This window comes from Gavia stellata, chromosome 21, assembly GCF_030936135.1.
Source record: "Gavia stellata isolate bGavSte3 chromosome 21, bGavSte3.hap2, whole genome shotgun sequence".
Lineage (NCBI taxonomy): Eukaryota > Metazoa > Chordata > Aves > Gaviiformes > Gaviidae > Gavia > Gavia stellata.
The window spans coordinates 3,543,506-3,559,627 of NC_082614.1; the positions used below are offsets into that span (position 1 = coordinate 3,543,506).

The window sequence follows — 16,122 nt, forward strand, 5'->3', positions numbered from 1 at the left end:
TAAATCTGTTTCGATGGTGGTCAGGAGCAGCCCTGCCTCCTGGTAATGTGGAGATGCTCTTTGCCCACCCTGAACAGGGCATGGCATACAGGCTATGTCCTTGGTTTCTGCAAATCTCCTAAAGGGAGGAGAAGCATAGCAGTTCTATTAAAGAAGTTTTTTGCTTTGTTAAGGTTTGTGACCGGAATGGATGACTCTGGAAATCCAAGCTGAGTTTTTAGCTGTTACTAGGTGCTTTGGATATGGAGCTTACAGGGAAGCAGAGTGGCTGCAGGACACCACTCGCCCAAGTCCTCAGCACTGACAAGCCTGTAACGTGGGTCTGCAACAGGTAGTGCCATGGTTTGTGATAAAATGATGATTCTTCCCTTGATCTCACAGTGTCCTTGCTTTTCCCTCTCTAATTCACAGCACCTTTGGAGAGCTGAAGACTGTCCGGCTGCCCAAGAAAATGGCAGGAACGGGATCCCACCGGGGCTTTGGGTTTGTGGATTTCCTCACCAAGCAGGATGCCAAGGTGAGATGTAGACCTGCCACGTTCTCCTGCCCCTCTGGCACTCTCCCAGCCTGGTCTCAGACCAGAAGGTGAGGAAGGGAGCCTGGAGGCTCTGTCCCGCTGAGGTGTAGCCCAGATTTGGGGCAGGCTGTTACCATTCACCAGCAAAGCTGCACCGAGACTAAAACCCCCATGTGCACAACCACTGGAGGTTACACGACAGAAACCACAACCTAAGCTGTAACGGGCATAAGTTTGGTGCAACTGATAAAATGACTAAAAATTCTTGTAAAGTAGAAGGACAGGGGCTTATTTTTCAGGTTTGCCAGAAGCAAGGTGAGAAGGGATGGTTTTTACCCAACATAACACATCAGGAGACCTGAGTCCATGTCCCACCACCACCACTGCCTTGGTTTTAGGGGAGTTTTGGATATTGTGGCTGTTTACTGATCTGTAAACTGCGCAAGGCCTGTGTTCGTCAGTTCCTCTTTGTGTTTTGAGATCCCCTGTGAGCAGCCTTACCCTGGTGTTTTTCAGACAGTGAGGGTAACAGAAGAGCAGTAGTTGTGACTTGGTCAAAAGGATGGGCGAGCAGAGAGAAAGGTCTGTGTCTGCTTTGCCTTGCTGAACACAAGAACAAAGATCAAGTTCTGTAATACAGTCATTGTCTTGGTCCGAAGAGGGGATCTCGCTGTGCTGGGTTGGCCAAGGATGCTTTCTCAGAGTCGTTTGTGCTGGCTATTTGACAGCAACATGGAAAATGTCAGCAGCAGGTAGCTGTGCCTGGGAAACGCCTTTCTCAGCACCAAGAACTGAGCTCCTGAAGCCTGCAAGTGGACAGTACATTTTGCTTTAATCAAAAAAATGCAAAACCCATCGTTCCAATATCTTGACATTTTTGCAATCTGTACGCACTTTATGCTGCAAAATATTCCATAGCATTTTAAGCCGGGATAGATTGCTGTTCAAAATGCTCTAGTCTCTTATTTTTTTAAAAGTTTTCCTATATGTTTGAGTTCCGTAGTCTGATAGTATTCTGCTCTTACCCTTTGCCAGAGGTTCAGGAGCAGGCTGGACCAGGCATGGTTTCTCATGCAGTAGGCAGAAGAAGGTCCTCGGCCCTGCTGTAATAAGCTGCGTGGGCACTCCCAGCAGCGAAGCAGCATGGGTTTCGTCCCCGCTGCTGGCTCCTGGCGATTTGCACAGTATCTGGAAGAGAAACGGTTGTGGGCTCAAGCCAAGGGATGTTATTGCTGAAGAGAAGGGACCACGTGGCTCCACTGACTCCCCGAGACTCCAAATTTTCAAGACTGTGAGCAGAGATGAAGGAGAGAGGAGGGGGGAGCAAGCGTAGCCTGTGTTTATGTTTTTAGACAGGATTCATTGATCTGGGATCACAAGGGACTATTAGATCATCTGTTCCAGTCTGACCTCCCATATAACACAGTACATAGAGTTTCTTTGTTAGTCCTGTATTGATCCTAATTCAAACTTCCTTCTGCTCAGCATTCGTCCTCACCTTGGGTCTGGCTCACTGGGCAGCATGGGGCGCAGCGAGCCCCCCAGGAGCATGGTTCCCCTCCCTGCGTGGTGAGCTGTGCCTGCGGCTCTGCTCAAACCCCGGCTCTGGGCAGCTTTGCTTTAACCTCTGCTTCACACCAGAGTGGTTCAGGCTTTGTTCCTGGTTTTTGAGTTAATGTTTTCCTAAGGAAACCTTAAGTGTTTGATGGAAGGGTGCATACAGGGACCTGGCTGGTTCTTTACTGCTGCTCAGTTTGGGGGTGAATGAGACAGCACCCGCTTGTCTGCTTGGTTTCTGGAGGAAACAGGGTACAGGCTCAGGATCTGCATCCCATCTCTCTTCAGCCCCTTGGGGACCCGGTGGCTGATTCCAGCTGCACTGGACAAATAGAGATCTCAACGGTAGGAAACCCATCTATCGCTGGTGAGCGTCGGCAGCCAGCGGGAGGGGAGAGAGCCGGGCAGGGCGCTTGCTCGGGCACCGCTCCCAAAGCTCGCAGAGGCCGCGGGAGGCAAGCGTGCGGGGAGCGAGCCACCCTGCGGAAGATCGCTCAGGGTGGTTTTCTTCTTTTCCAGCAAAGCAACTCTTCTTCCTTCTTCTGTTTTTTTTTCCGCCCTGGTCTCTTTGAGGGATTTAATTGTCTCACAAGTGGCACATCAAGTACACTCCATTGGCCGTCTGGAAAAGGATGTGCTGTGTATTGATGAATAGGATCCTGAATATTGTAAACACGGACATAATTGGCTTAGAGTTTATTGCTAAGTGAAATGAGAGAGGAGGGGACTGGGCCTGGAGACCTCTGAGCTGAATAGCTGTGACTATCAATGACGTTTTTGCTCAGAGTAGTAATCTGGAAATCGCTTATAAGCATCTTATAAAACATGATGTTTTTGTAATAGAATAGTTAGGCTGGCTTTGTTGGGCATTTAAAGCCTGTGACCTCCCGTGTTTGTCTTTTTCTGTGAGCAATCACAGCTGCTCTGGGAGTGCGTATGGAGATTTTCCAAAGCCAGGACAGATGTGGGGCTCCCCCTCCAGACTCCCCGGTGCTGTGTCTGGCAGACCTGTCCCGTCAGGCTGGGTTTCATCCCCTCAGCCTCCCCTGATGCTCCGCCACCCGCTTGAGGAGAGCCAGCCCTGCCAAAAGGTGCTGTCGTGGGAGGGGCGAGCGCCCGAGCCGTGATCATCAGGCAGCCTTGCCTGCAGGGGAGGTGACATCCAGGCAGGGCATGGGATGCTGCTGGTGGTAGAATCTTCTCCTTCAGCGATGGAGATGCTCGTCCTTCAGAGCTCCAGTCTCACGCCTGGCTTTCCCACGGTGACGTCTGCAGCTGGGGCTGTCTCTTGGGTCGTTCGACGGCTCCCAGGGTGATGGATGGACCTCGACTGGGAGTGTTACACCGCCATCAGATGAAATTAGCAGCCCTCTCTCTTCTATGTCGCGAGCATTTAACAGATCACAGCGCGCACGAGTGCGAAGCCAGGGAACGGGGAGGAACCCATGTCAAAGACAGCAACGAGAGGGACAAAGTAATAGTCACGTAGAGAGTTTGCATACCCCCTGGGCAAGCCTTTGGTTTTACATCTCCAGTGCCAGCTGACCACTAGCTGGGAGTGCATGGAATTTAGGGGATGAGAAGGGGAACTTTGATCCGCTGGCAATAACAAATTAACTCCAGTTAAGGAAGCATTAACCATTTGACATGTTTCTTGATGTTCCCCGTGCAGAATTATTGTAGGATTGTTTTTATTTTTGAACTATTAACTGGAAGCCAAGTTTCCACTTTTCTACCCTGTTGATATAAAAATACATCTGGTCTCCAAATAGAAATTGCCCATTCGGGAAAGACAGTCAACCCTTTGAAAATGCACGCACACAGAAGGAAAAATCCTTGTGTGCAGCTGGCATTGCAGACAGCATCCTCAGTTGGGACTGGTTCTTGCGAGGAAGGGAAATTTATCAATCTCCTAATGTTGTTGACCCTTTGTCCCTCTAATGACTCCAGCCTGGAGGCTCTTTGGCTTGAGTATTTAATAGGGCAAGGGGGAATCTATAGGCAGCAGCACTATCCTCCAAATTAGTACAGCATTTAGGGATGGAGCCATAGCACTCAGGGGTAATGGACGCAATGGTCCGATCTCTTGATCTCTGCCTTTCCAACACCCTGGCGCAGCAGGCTCTGCTCCAAAGCATTGTCTGTCTTGTCCCAGCAGCCTGAGCTTTGGGTAGGTTTATCAGCCACCCCTTAATTTTTGAAATTGCCATTTCTGAAACCCCGAAATGTTTTTGATGCTGCTTTTGGGGTCTCTCCCCTTCCTCTCTCTGCTTTTCCCTGCTCTGTTCGCCTCTCCATCCGCCACCTGGGCTTTAGCCCTGCCCCAGCGTACTCAGAGCTAGCGACAAAATCCTGCCGCGCTGAGCCGTGACATTAAGCTCGAACCAAACTCTGCAAAATCTTACTCAGGAGGGTTCAGAAATGACATTTTTAAGCATACTCGCATCCTATTTTCTAGGGGGAGAAGGCCATAGGGTTCTTATGCATCGCCTAAAGCATTTGGAAAGCAAAAGAGACCTGCGAGGAGGTTTGCCAGGGCTCTTCAGCTTTCGGTGTAACCCGGCAGTGGGTGTATTACCAAATGCAGCAGCTTTAATGAAATCCTTTTTCGGCATTTAAGGCTAGCGAGCCTTGTGTGGTGGAGGCTCCCCTTTTCTTAAAGCCGTAGGATGATACGAAGCCATCGTAATTAGAGGTCTTTTCCGGTGGGTTTCTCTCTTGGATGAACGGACACCACACCTCTCTTTACCCCTAGTCTGGATGCAGGTAAACAAACCTCTGGCCATTCAATGCTTTGGTCTTCGAAGAGGTGTTCTGGGAAAGCAGACACTCGGGTGGAGGAGCCGCACCCCGAAAATAGATCCTGCCTCCAGCTGCACTTTCTTTGAAAGCCAGCCTGCTTGTCTGCATTTCATATTTCTCAAGTAATTAAAATACATTTTTTCCCTACCTATCTTTTCATTTGGAATAGCAGCAGTGGCAAATTTCCTCATCTCGCTGGAAGATTTCCAGCAATGTGGATGTATGGGGATGGCATTTCTCCCCTTCATCCCTTTGTCTTTTAAATCATCGGTGGTTTCTCTTTGTTTCCCCTGAAAAAGTCTTAATTTCTCTCAGAGCAATGAAGAGCTAGGTTTTATTTTTTAGCTCGTTTCCAAAGGAAGTGACATTGACGTGTTTTTCACCTGAAACGCGCAGCTTCTCTTCTGCAGCCCCAGCTCCGGGAGCCCATCGGGAAGATGGGGCCGTGGGGACTATGGGTGCCAGCACGCCCTTTCCAGCATGGGCTGGAGCAGCGGTGGGCTGAAGGGTCCCTGTGATCGTGCCCCGGCATCCTGAGCTTTGTTTCATCCTCAGTGCAAAGCAGCTCATTTTGGGAGCGCGTTTGGCTGGGAAGAGTCAGTATTCCCAGGCTGCTGGCAGATGCGTCTCTCCCAGTGGGTTTCTTTCATGCAATGCAACTTGATGGCAGCATCTGCCTTTCCTTTTGCTCCGTGATCTTTCCCAGTGCACCCCGCAAATCTAGAGGATGCCACATTCCGGACTGGGCGGAGCGGCTGTGTGTGCCCCGCAGGGCGTGGAAGCAATCCTGCAACGAGGAAGACGTGGCAGAGCAAGCTGATTTAAGGATGAGAGCCCACCAAGTGCTGCACTTTGCACCATGATCATGGGCACATTTGGCATAGTCTGCCCTCCGCCATGACCTGCCGTGGAGCGCAGCGAGGTTGCTGGGGCCGTATCCCGTCTTCCAACCTTCCTCTTCCTTGTGCTGCAGGAAGTGAGAAATTAAAAAGTATAAATTAACAAATGAGACCCGACGATTAGAGCTGCAGTTGTTTGCTAGGCTTTGGAAATGGCTCTTTGTGCCAACGTAAACAGCCATCACAACTCCCTACTGCCGCCTCCCCCCGAGTGTTTATTTAAGCCAACACATTGCTCTGCTAATTGGCTACCGTTCCAAGTGAAAACAGGCCTTTAAAACAACAACAGCGGCAAATAAAACAGCTGTAGCTGCAAAAGCACCAGCCAGGCTTGCAACCCTTCCCAGGGGAATGCACCCCCAAAAAGGAGTCACACCACCCTGCCGGGGTCAGCCCCGGGGAGCTGGCGAAGGTGGGGAATCTCAGCGATGCTACGGAGCAGGTGGAGCTGGTGCTCTGCGTTTCTCTTTTTAATGTTGGATGAGAATTGTGTGAGTGACAGGGAGTCAGAAGGAGGGGGAAAGGCTGGCTACCGAGTACTGGGCACTGGAAATGGGGGGTTTTTGAGTTTTGGAACCCGGCGGCTCAGGCAGGGTGCTGGCTGCCGAGGAGCGGTCGTGGGCAGCGAAAGCCCCTTGTAGGAAGAACCCCTCTGCCCAGAGACGTGACATTTGGGGACAACCACGATGGATCAGAATTGCCATTTGGCAAGGGGCTCGGTGGGGGGAGGTCTGGGCTTCTCCAGGACAGCTTCAGGGCTGCTTTGGGGGCCTCCAGGTGGGAGGACACATCCCTGTTGGACAGCGGGATGTGTTTCTCTGGTCCTATAGCTGCCGTATTTGTTCCAGGTTGTGAGTTTGAGAGCTTATAACCCTACTTAATCCCAGCCTTAGCTGGGGTTTTCGAAAGAGCATTTTGGGCTCCTTTGCTCTACCCCTGTGCCCAGCCATGTGTCCCATTGCTGCGGAGCACTTTGTGTGCCTCTGGGGATGAAAATATTTGACCGGCGTGTTTGTGTATTTGCATTTTGGGCCCAATCCTCCTCTGTCCTGAATTCCTTGAAAATCTGTGGGAAACGAGGACAGAGTCAGCCTTCCCTGGTTGGAGTCAGTGTTTCCTGAATGCCTTGGCTGGTTGCCTACAGATACAGAAAGCCATCTGAGCTACTGTGCTGGCTGGCGTGCTTGTATTCAATGTCAGCAAGAGATTATAGCTTTACAGATGTTATTAAGCAGAATGTAACAATAAGGAAACCTCTGGATTTCAATAACACAGCAAACCACCATGGGCAAAAAGAGAAGACCACTTCTGCATGGGCTTCTGGCTCTGCCACATTTGCTGCCACCGTGGCCGCTCGTGGTTGGCGAGAGGAAGGCAGCTTTCCTCGGCGAGCTTGTGTTTCTTCAGAATTGTTGCCCCTGAGCAGAAAGCAACCTCTCTACTTACATTTGAGCTGTGCTTTACTGCGTGCCAGCAGAGAACAGGGTGGGTGGACATCACGAAGTTGCTCTGCCTGTGCTGACCCAGTGCTGCTGTGCTGCCCGTGAGGCCCCTGGTTTGCAGTCAACCCGCCTAGTGCTGCCCCAAGTCTCGACAGCCTTTCCAGGCTGCAGCTTTCCCGGCTCAGGTGCGGTCCCAGGGTGATGCAAGGCTGCAGCCAACCTTGAGCTGCTTGCTATGCTGGATTCCAGCCTGCTCCCTAGCGAGCAGCAGCAGCCTGCAGGAATGGCGATGGTTATTTGCTCTGCTGCAAGTATGCAGAAGATAAATGATCGAGTCAAAGCCGCTGATGGAGATGAATCCTGCCCCATCAGAGCAAAGTGCTCAAAGTAGGATGTTCTCTGGTGGCCTTTTAGATTCAGGGCAGAGGGATGGACATCCTTGCTTTTCCTCGTGTGAGCCTGTTTTTATTTTCTCCCTTATTATTTTTTTTTTCTCTTAATTCTGCAGAAAGCATTCAACGCCCTGTGCCACAGCACGCATTTGTATGGCCGGAGGCTGGTCTTGGAGTGGGCAGACACGGAAGAGACGGTGGAGGCCCTGAGACGGAAAACGGCAGACCATTTCCACGGTAACGTAGCAGCATCCTTCTGGCTTGTCAATACAGCCCCGGCTGGCACCATCCCATCTGGCACACGCTGCCGCTCCACACCAGCCCTTTCCCCGCCGCTGCCGGCTTGCCAGAGCTGGCAGGTAAATGCTGGAGCCTGACGATGCAAGCGCAGGGGGAAGCAGGAGGCATCCAGGCCAGGCTTTGTCTGACAGCTCTCTGTGTGCATGTGAGCCGGTTTTAACTCTCCATGTGCTGACATTGCTGAGGCACCTTCGATGCCACGTGCCAGCTGCAATGCTTTTGCTCTGTCCACCTGCACCCCAGGGTTCCCCGTAGCTGGGGACAGGCTCTGTGCATGCAGCGCACAGATTAAAAAGGACAAGTAATTTGGCCATCGGTTATGATGCGGAGAGGGCTGTTTGGATCAGGTTCCTGAGAATGACGGCTCCGCAGATAACAGCACTGCAGGGCTCCTATTGACAGCCATCGACAGGCACAAATGCATTGCTTGGCAAATATTTATGTAGGAAGGCCTCCCCTGGGCTGGAGGGCTAAGCTGGAGATCAATGCTTTTCCTCCTGCATCCCCTCCCAGCCTCCCCTTTCCATCACACACACGCCCATCGCCCAGGGCGTTGGCATAAGCAGTTCTGGGGCTGCACGTTGCAATCCCAGGCGACGGAAGAGCAGCAAGCCTCGCTTATTTAGCCAGCCTGACTCCAGCGGGACCTGGCCTTGTGTTCGTGAAACAGTGTGCGCAGTGCTGATTATTGCAGGCTGGGGAAGCTGCAGTTTGGTGGTAGAACGGCTGAGGGTGGATGTAACCGGAGAGGTGTGGAGCAGAGGGGATGCAGACTTGCAGCAGATGCTGGCTGCGAGCCTGTGAGCTCTCGCTTCCCTGTTTCCCCCAGGCTCGGCTTGCTTCCTGATTTCTGTCTGCATTTGCTCCAGCCCCCTTGTCTGGAGTCTTCCTCACTGAGGTGGGGACTCTGGGAGAGCAGCAGAAGAGCGTTTTCACATCCCAGGAGGCATGCAGCCTTGGAGCTGCAGTGGCTCCAGGGGCTTAGCTGAAAAACAGGAGCAAGGTTATCACTCCCCATCTTTAGGGACTGAAAATGAGATCGAAGGCGGCAGTCATCACTGCGCTCCAGCCCATCTTGAGGGGAGAGAAATAACATCCAATGACTTTAGTCCTGTCTGGTGCACACGCACGTCCTCCACTGCAAAACTGCTGGGAGCTAATCCTGCGGCAGAGCGGGATCTGCCAGAAGCGGATCTCCGTAACAAAGCCCATCTGGGGCACAGTAGTGGGCACCAGGAGCTGGCTGGCGCCTGGGACCAGGTCTCAGCCTCTCCTCACCACACTGGCAGGCTGGAGTTTCACGGGTGGGATTATATTTCTTTGGGAAGTGCCCTCTCCTGATTTCGAGGCAGGCTTACCACGGGGTTTCTGGCAGTGATACCCGGTGGCCACGACGAAGGGAGGGAGCTGCGCCCTGTCCCTTTTGCTGTGGATGTGCAGAAAGCGATAGTGATATCCATGAAGAGGGAGAAACTGCAGCTACCACTCTGCCTTCAGCCCCCGTGGGGATGCTCCTTCACGTTTCCTCCCTGGAGTAGCTGGAGCCTGATTTTCCCCCATTGAGCCAGGGTGGAGAGGCTACAGAGCACGCACAGCATTGCCACCCTGCCTTGAATCCTCCCCGCCCCTTCAGTCTGCCGAACAGCCAGCTGAGACCGCGCATCTCGTTTCACTGGTGATGCAGACTGGATTCTGTCGACCAGAAACCAAGCTTGCTTTTTCCTACTGATATCTGTTCCGCCCCTCCCTCCTCCTTTCCCCACAAGGCACAGGAGCAGCTCGGACATCCCTGCGCTGTTCATGGGTGTCCCCGTGAGTTTTCCTTTCCCACCTCAGCCTGGGTGACTTGTGAGGATCTTCCCATAGCTTTGCAGGCTGCAGTGGTCAGGCCCCTCTGGTCCCTTGTCTCCAGGTAGGAAGGGACCGAGCTGGGAATGGGAGAAAAAAGATAATTTTGAGTCTTCAGGGCTCAGGAAACAGAGTCAAGACCGAGGTCCTGGGTGTTTTCAGCTGCTCTTTGCCACCAGAAGCCACTGCTGCTGCTGTCCTCCCATGGCTCCCCAAGCCAAACCCAGCGAGCAGCATCTGAGAAGCAGGACGTGGAGGCAGATGCCTTCAAAAGACAGAATGCAGTGGATGGGGTGGGTCTTATCCCACCATCCAACTCAGCTTATTCCTTGTTTCCTGCCCTAAATTTCTTTGCAGGGATGAGCATTGTCATCCCATGGGAGAGTCGTCCTCTTTTTTTCTTTCTCTGAAAGCCTTCTGTGATCCTTTTGGACCCGGAGACCTCCAACACCACAAGCCACCCATGCTCTTTGGAGGGGCTGGTCTTGCTGTAGCTGCGTCGCATGTTTGTATCAAGCTGTGTTGGCAGTGCTGTGCCATCGGTACAGGCTGACGTGTGGCCTCTGCTGCTCCTGGCCCTTTTCCTGGTTATTCCCCAGAAATAAAAGCAACCAGGGAGCGTACCAAGGACTTTGCACATGCCAGAAGAGGTGAGAGTGTTAAAACAGGACAAAGGACTGAGACTGCCCATCTCAAGGGGCTTTCAGGCACATTTCTCCCAAGTTTTATGCAACTGGAATTTTCGTATTTTGAAAAAGCTCCTTCTTTTTCTTCTTCCATTTCCTCTTTTCTATGCAGTTTTTGGTTTGCTGTGGGCACAACAGTGATGCACAGGTGTTTCCACAGTTTGCACGCAGTGGATCTGTGTGTAGGAGAGGCTGCAGAGTGCTAACAGAGGGTGAGAAGATTGCCGTAAGGCCTGGGGGGGTTATTATCACCCAGGTCCAGTGGGACAGCATGGTGACCTGCACTCCCCTGGGTTTGAGGGTGAGTTTGACTTGAGCAATGAGCTCATCCTGTGCCGTCTCACTGCCATAGCAGCAGATTTCTGCATCTCCAGCTTTGAAAGAGCCATTTTGATCTTTCAGGCTGCGGCCAAAACCCCTCACCCAGCAGCTCCGGTGTCAGCCCTGTCATTTTTTGTCTTAGCAAGGAAATAAAGTCTAGACCTGGGCTGTGAGAGACATGTCCTACCGCTGACTTCTCTCTGCTACAATTATGCACCTTATTTCTAGACACCATTTATAGACATTTGGCTTCCAGTTCCCAGGTCTCACTCTGCTGTTATTTGTTAGGTTAAAGAGAGGTCTGGTCTCCTAAATCTTTTCTCCGTGCAGGCGTTTGTCAGGGCAATCAAGCCACTTCTGAGCCATCTTTTCAATAGGTCTAATAGATGCAATAAAATGGAATAGGCTTCCTTCCCATTTCGTGTAGTTTTCAGGTCATGCTTTATGGCTTGTTCTGAGTCTTTGTGATGTTCCAGGGGAAAGGGAGGACCCCAGAAGTGGTCACCGGCTGCCAGAGATGGTTTCAGTAATGCTGTTAGGAATGATACCCCACGCTTGCTCTCCTGCCTCCGAGCACAGTCTGTAAGATGTTTAAGTCTTTTTGCTCATTTCTGAGGGTACCTTCTCTTCGTCCTGAGGCAGGATGGTCTTATATTAGGAAAAAAAACCCACTTTCTTTGAGTTCTAATTGCACCCCACGATGTGTTATTAATCTGTGGGGCCTGATGCTGCAAGGTGGCTGGAGAGCCCGAGAGCTTGGCCAGCTACAGGGGAGGATTTGATGCTGCTGTGGATAAAAAGACTTATCTCCTGTGAGATGGTAAGGAGAAGCCACAGAAAGATTGGCCAGCGGTTGGCCTTGAGGCCTCTAATCCGGCCCATAACGTGGAGCAGGGTCATGGCAAACGCTACATCAGGGCAGCGAGGGGTGCACAAACCCTGCCACCAGCAGCATCTGGATCAAGATGCTGACGATCAAGAATCACTGACGTCTTTGAAACCGTCAGGGAGAATATTTTGGCTCCGCCAAAACAGTGACTAAGGGATCCCCATGCCCTGCAGCTGAATTTGCCAGCCCTGGGGCGAGGGACAGATCTGGATCTGTGCCCTGCGCAGGAGGGAAGCGTTCGGGGTCGCATCCAGAGCCCTGGTGCAGACCTGCATGTCTCCTGCGTCCCCGCATTCATGTAACTGCAGCCCACAAAAGGTCTGTGAATACCCCAATCCCCCATTTCTTCCCTCGCTTGCTCGGCACGGGGCGACGGTTGCTGGTGCAGCTCCACCCTGGCAAGCCTCGCTGGGGGAAGATTTGCGAGCAAGGCGGCGATACCCTCAGCGTGCGTGCGCTCCCTCTCTCCCGGGAGCTCGCAGTCCGTGCGGGGAAGGTACTTGCTCCCGATCCAGCTAAATTACTATTGACTTGTGTTCTCTGCGCTTCACAAACATTGCACTCAGCCGTCACCAGCGGGGCTGGCGGTATCCTGCCAGGGCTAACTTGGGAAGCCAGCTGTGCTGGGCCGTTTTTTCCTGCTCTTTCCCATCGATCAAAGAATTAAATTGACAGATGGGGAATTTTGTGCGAGACGGAGGAAGGGGAAGGAATGACTTGCGGGGGTTATTTTTATAGGAAAGATGGGGCGGAAAGAGGGGATGCGGAGGTTTGCGGGGCGGGCGAATGAAAGAGAGGTGCGTGAGGAGGGGGTCTGGCTTGTATTTCAGTTGTGAGAGTGTTTCCAGCAAGACCCCCGCTCTCTGCAGGGGGCTGTGGGTGGGTGGAAGGCGGCGGAGCCCCGCTGCGGCTCGCCCCTGCTTATTTACAGTTGTTTGCAGGAAGCACAGGGTTCACTGGGGAAGGCATGCTCCGCTCCGGACCTGATCCTCGTGCCCTCCCTGGCAGGGTGGGAAGGGTCTTTCCCGTCCCTATCACCTTTCCCAGGTTGCTCCTCCGTTGGCCACAGACCCCCAAGTTGCTTCTTTTACCCCTTGGCTGTATTACAGACCCGCCACACTCACCCTCACCCCCCAGCCTTTTGGGGTCCCTTTTTTCTCCTTTCTTCTCTTTCTTTTTTTTTTTTTTTTTAATTTTTTTATTTTTTTTTTAGAGAGCATCTGTAACTAATGCAAACACATGCCGTAGCCGGAGAGTAAAACCCTGCAGGATTAGCGTGGCATCCGCAACCCTGCCACGTTCTAATCCCGTGGTAATCCCCCTCTCGGCCCACCCCTGCCGGCTTTGGCTATTGTTTAAAGGAAGCAAATGGGATCGTTAGCAGGCAAACCTTAACCAGCTTGGAGCAGCAGAACGGAAGTCGAACCAATTCGCTTCCCCACCCTCCTGGGGTTTTTTTTCCCCCTTTTTCCTCCTTGTTAGGCGGATGGGGGGGGCTGCTCCCAGTGCTCCCCGGCAGCTCCGTGGCTGAGCCGGTGAATCTGGAGCACGCGGTGGAGGCTGTTTGCCCTGCCAGCCCCCTGCCCACGCCACGGCAGGTCCCCCGGGTGCACCGCGCTGCTTAGGGATGCTCCCTTAGCACCCAGCACCCCGCGTCCAGCATCCCACATCCAGCATCCCACATCCAGCATCCCCTCCGCCGTGCAACCCCCACTGTCGCCTTCGTGCGGGCTCTCGCATGGGGGATGTTGGGCTCTGGTGGGGAAGGGGTGGCAGGTGGGGAACGCACACTTCCCTGCTACGGATTTGGGAGCTGAGACTATGTTGGATGCTGTTTCCAAGCCCCAAGCGGGAGGCTGGCCGGGGAAGCGGGAGCTGGGAGGGCAGGGATAACCGCTGAGCTGGTACCTTCCTTCAGGGTGGGTAGTCCCTTATGCCTTTCAACGACTGAACTGGGAAGAGCCTCTGGAGGGTCCCGGGGTGGCACCCTGAGGCCTCCCTCGGCTCCCCTGAACTCGGCAGGGTGGGTGCCAGGAGGGGAGTGGGTGCCGCCGGCACCCCCGTCGCCCTGCCTGTCCCCGCAGCCCCCGGCGGGGAGGGAGGCGGGTTCTGGCGCTCTGTCAAGGAATTAATTGAAAAATAAAATCATTAGATGGGAACTCCAGAAATGCAAAATTGTTGGGAGTTGGGGGGGAGGCGGAGGGGGGGATGTGAGCTTTTGTCAGGTTAATTTCTTCTGTATTGATGTTTTGTGACATTTACTTGTTGTTTATCTCCCGCAGCAGCTGTAATACTAAAAGAAAATGCACAGCTTGTTCCATTTATTTATTTTACACCTTTTCTTTAGTCCTATGGTATGTTTGTTTGTTTGAGAAACCCAGCGAGGCTTTTGATGTCTGAAAGCAGGATTTAAACAGCTGTTCTCCATGTGCTGCTCGCAAGCGAGAGCCGCTGGCTGGGGAGCGAGCGGGGGAGAGGGGGCTGCGCCGCGGCTCCTGCCGAGAGGGCACTTCTTGCCCGGTGGAGAGGAGGCAGCACCGACGTTGACCTCAGCACAGGGACCAAATGGCTTTGCCCCCCCCCGGCACTGGGCGCTGGTGCGGGGTTGGGATGCTTGCTCAGGTGCTGGCAGCCCCCGGGGGTTTCTCACCCTCCCGCAGGCTGTAGCATCCATGGGGAGGGATGCGTGCATGGGGCTGCGCCCCACGGTAGTTTTGGGAGCGTGACGATGCCGGGGGGGTCACAGGACAGTGCTGTTGGTGCAGGACAAGGGGAGCGAAGCAGGGACATCCCTGCCCAGCTATCAGGGGAGGGCCAGCCTCTCGCCTTCACCCATTGCCAGCTGAGGTGGGAGATGCCGGCTGGGCTGCGGGGCCAGGCAGCGATCTTATGTCTCAGCAAGGATGTTGGTCGGTCTGTGTCCTGCCAAGAGCCTGTTGAACCAAGGCCGGTGTCTTGGTTGGTGTTGCGGCCACTCTTGGACAGCAGATGGGTGAATTGGGGTCAACGGGAAGGGTCTGCATCACCAATGAGCCTGTTTGGACGCTGGGGCCGTTTGCTTCCAGCAAAGCCTGTGAAGTAAAGCACGGGTGGTAGGTATGGAGTCAGACCTCCAGCCACGGTGCCCTGCCAGGGCCTGGCTGGTGAGGAGAAGTAAATGATAGTTGAGGGGCTTTACCCGGGAAGGGGGTGAGGGGGGCTGGAAGTAGCAGGAGATAAGCTGGAGGCAGTTGTGCCTGGGCCCAGGTTGTAATCTTTGCTTCTCTTCTTCTCTCACAACCCTTCGCTACCACCCGGACCTGGACAGACTCCCCAAAGAAGAGAAAACGATCGGAGATTTTGAATGAAATCCTGGAGCATCTGGAAGAGGAGGAGAGCAACAAAGACGAGGCCATCTAGCAGCTGCCTGGCATCAGAAAGGTGGGTACCGGGGCAGTGGGGCCATGGCAGGGCACAGCCGGCCCTAAAGGTCAAAGTGCCTTGGGCTGCCGCAGGGTCGGCAGTGCCAGGAGGAGGAGAAGGTGGCCTTGCAAAGGCTCAGCAGCCCCCGAGCTGGGGTCCTACCCGCTGCCTGTCCTCCCTGTCATCCCGCAGGCTCTTAGCTGTGGTCTCAGGGGGTACAGCGCAGATTTGGGCTCAGTTTAGGCTCCCTGTTGAACCAAGAGCATGCACTGCTTGTGTTTCTGTGTGCTCCCCAGTGTGTCTGCTTTCTGCTGTTGCAGCAGAAATCGCTGTCGAGTCGCGAATTGGCCCTCGCTCTGGTTGGGGGAGAACAGATGGGCTGCCAAAAAAAAAAGTGCCTGTTTGGAGACCAACCTTCAGCTGCCACTGTGAAACAGATAGTTAGGAAACGCTTTTTCCCAGCCAGCACCCGTGGCCTCTACAGCTTCGCTCCCTCCCCAGCCACCATACACCCCAAGGTCTAGTTCGTGGCATCTCGAGTGCTGGCTGGCATCCCTCCTCCTTGGCGTGTGTCTTCTTGGAGTAGCACCTCTCGAGGCTGGAGAGCACAGGGTGGCAGAGGTTGGCAGGAGGGAGCCAGGAATAAATAGTTCCCTGTGGTCAAACACCATGCAGTTCAGCCAGCCCCCCACCTCCTTTTGAGACCACCTAGCAAACCCTGCGTGGGTTCAAGAGAGGTGAGACAGGCTCATGAATCTCCTTTGCGTGTGTTTGTGGCCGCAGTGAAAACCCTGGATTGCTGGTAGGAAACCTGTTTACCAGCCACAGCATCCAGAGAAGTGCGATAAAAACACCAGGGAGGCTTCTAGGTCCCTTTGAACTGCACTCTGCCCCCCTTTTCCATCCACGGAGGGACTCGCCGCACACCTCCACAGTGATGAAACCCTGTCCTGTGCTGAGAAACTCACACAGGGCCGAGAGAGACAAGCGCGTCGCTCCGGTGTGCTGCCCGCGGGGAGGTGGCTAGGGGCGCTGGGTTGACGGATCCTTCGTGCTGGGGAGAAAGT

The 16,122-nt window shown here is 53.6% G+C and overlaps 1 protein-coding gene across 1 annotated transcript in view; it reads left to right on the forward strand.

Annotated features, from left to right (window-relative positions):
* RBM19 (RNA binding motif protein 19) overlaps positions 1-15,067 on the forward strand; it is a 62,726-nt gene extending 47,659 nt beyond the window's left edge. Inside the window, exons 24-26 of the mRNA XM_059827684.1 lie at positions 412-517; positions 7,726-7,846; positions 14,961-15,067. Coding sequence (XP_059683667.1) covers positions 412-517; positions 7,726-7,846; positions 14,961-15,052 — 319 coding nt within the window. The 3' untranslated portion in view covers positions 15,053-15,067. The remainder of the gene's footprint in view (positions 1-411; positions 518-7,725; positions 7,847-14,960) is intronic.
* The last annotated feature ends 1,055 nt before the right edge of the window (positions 15,068-16,122 follow it).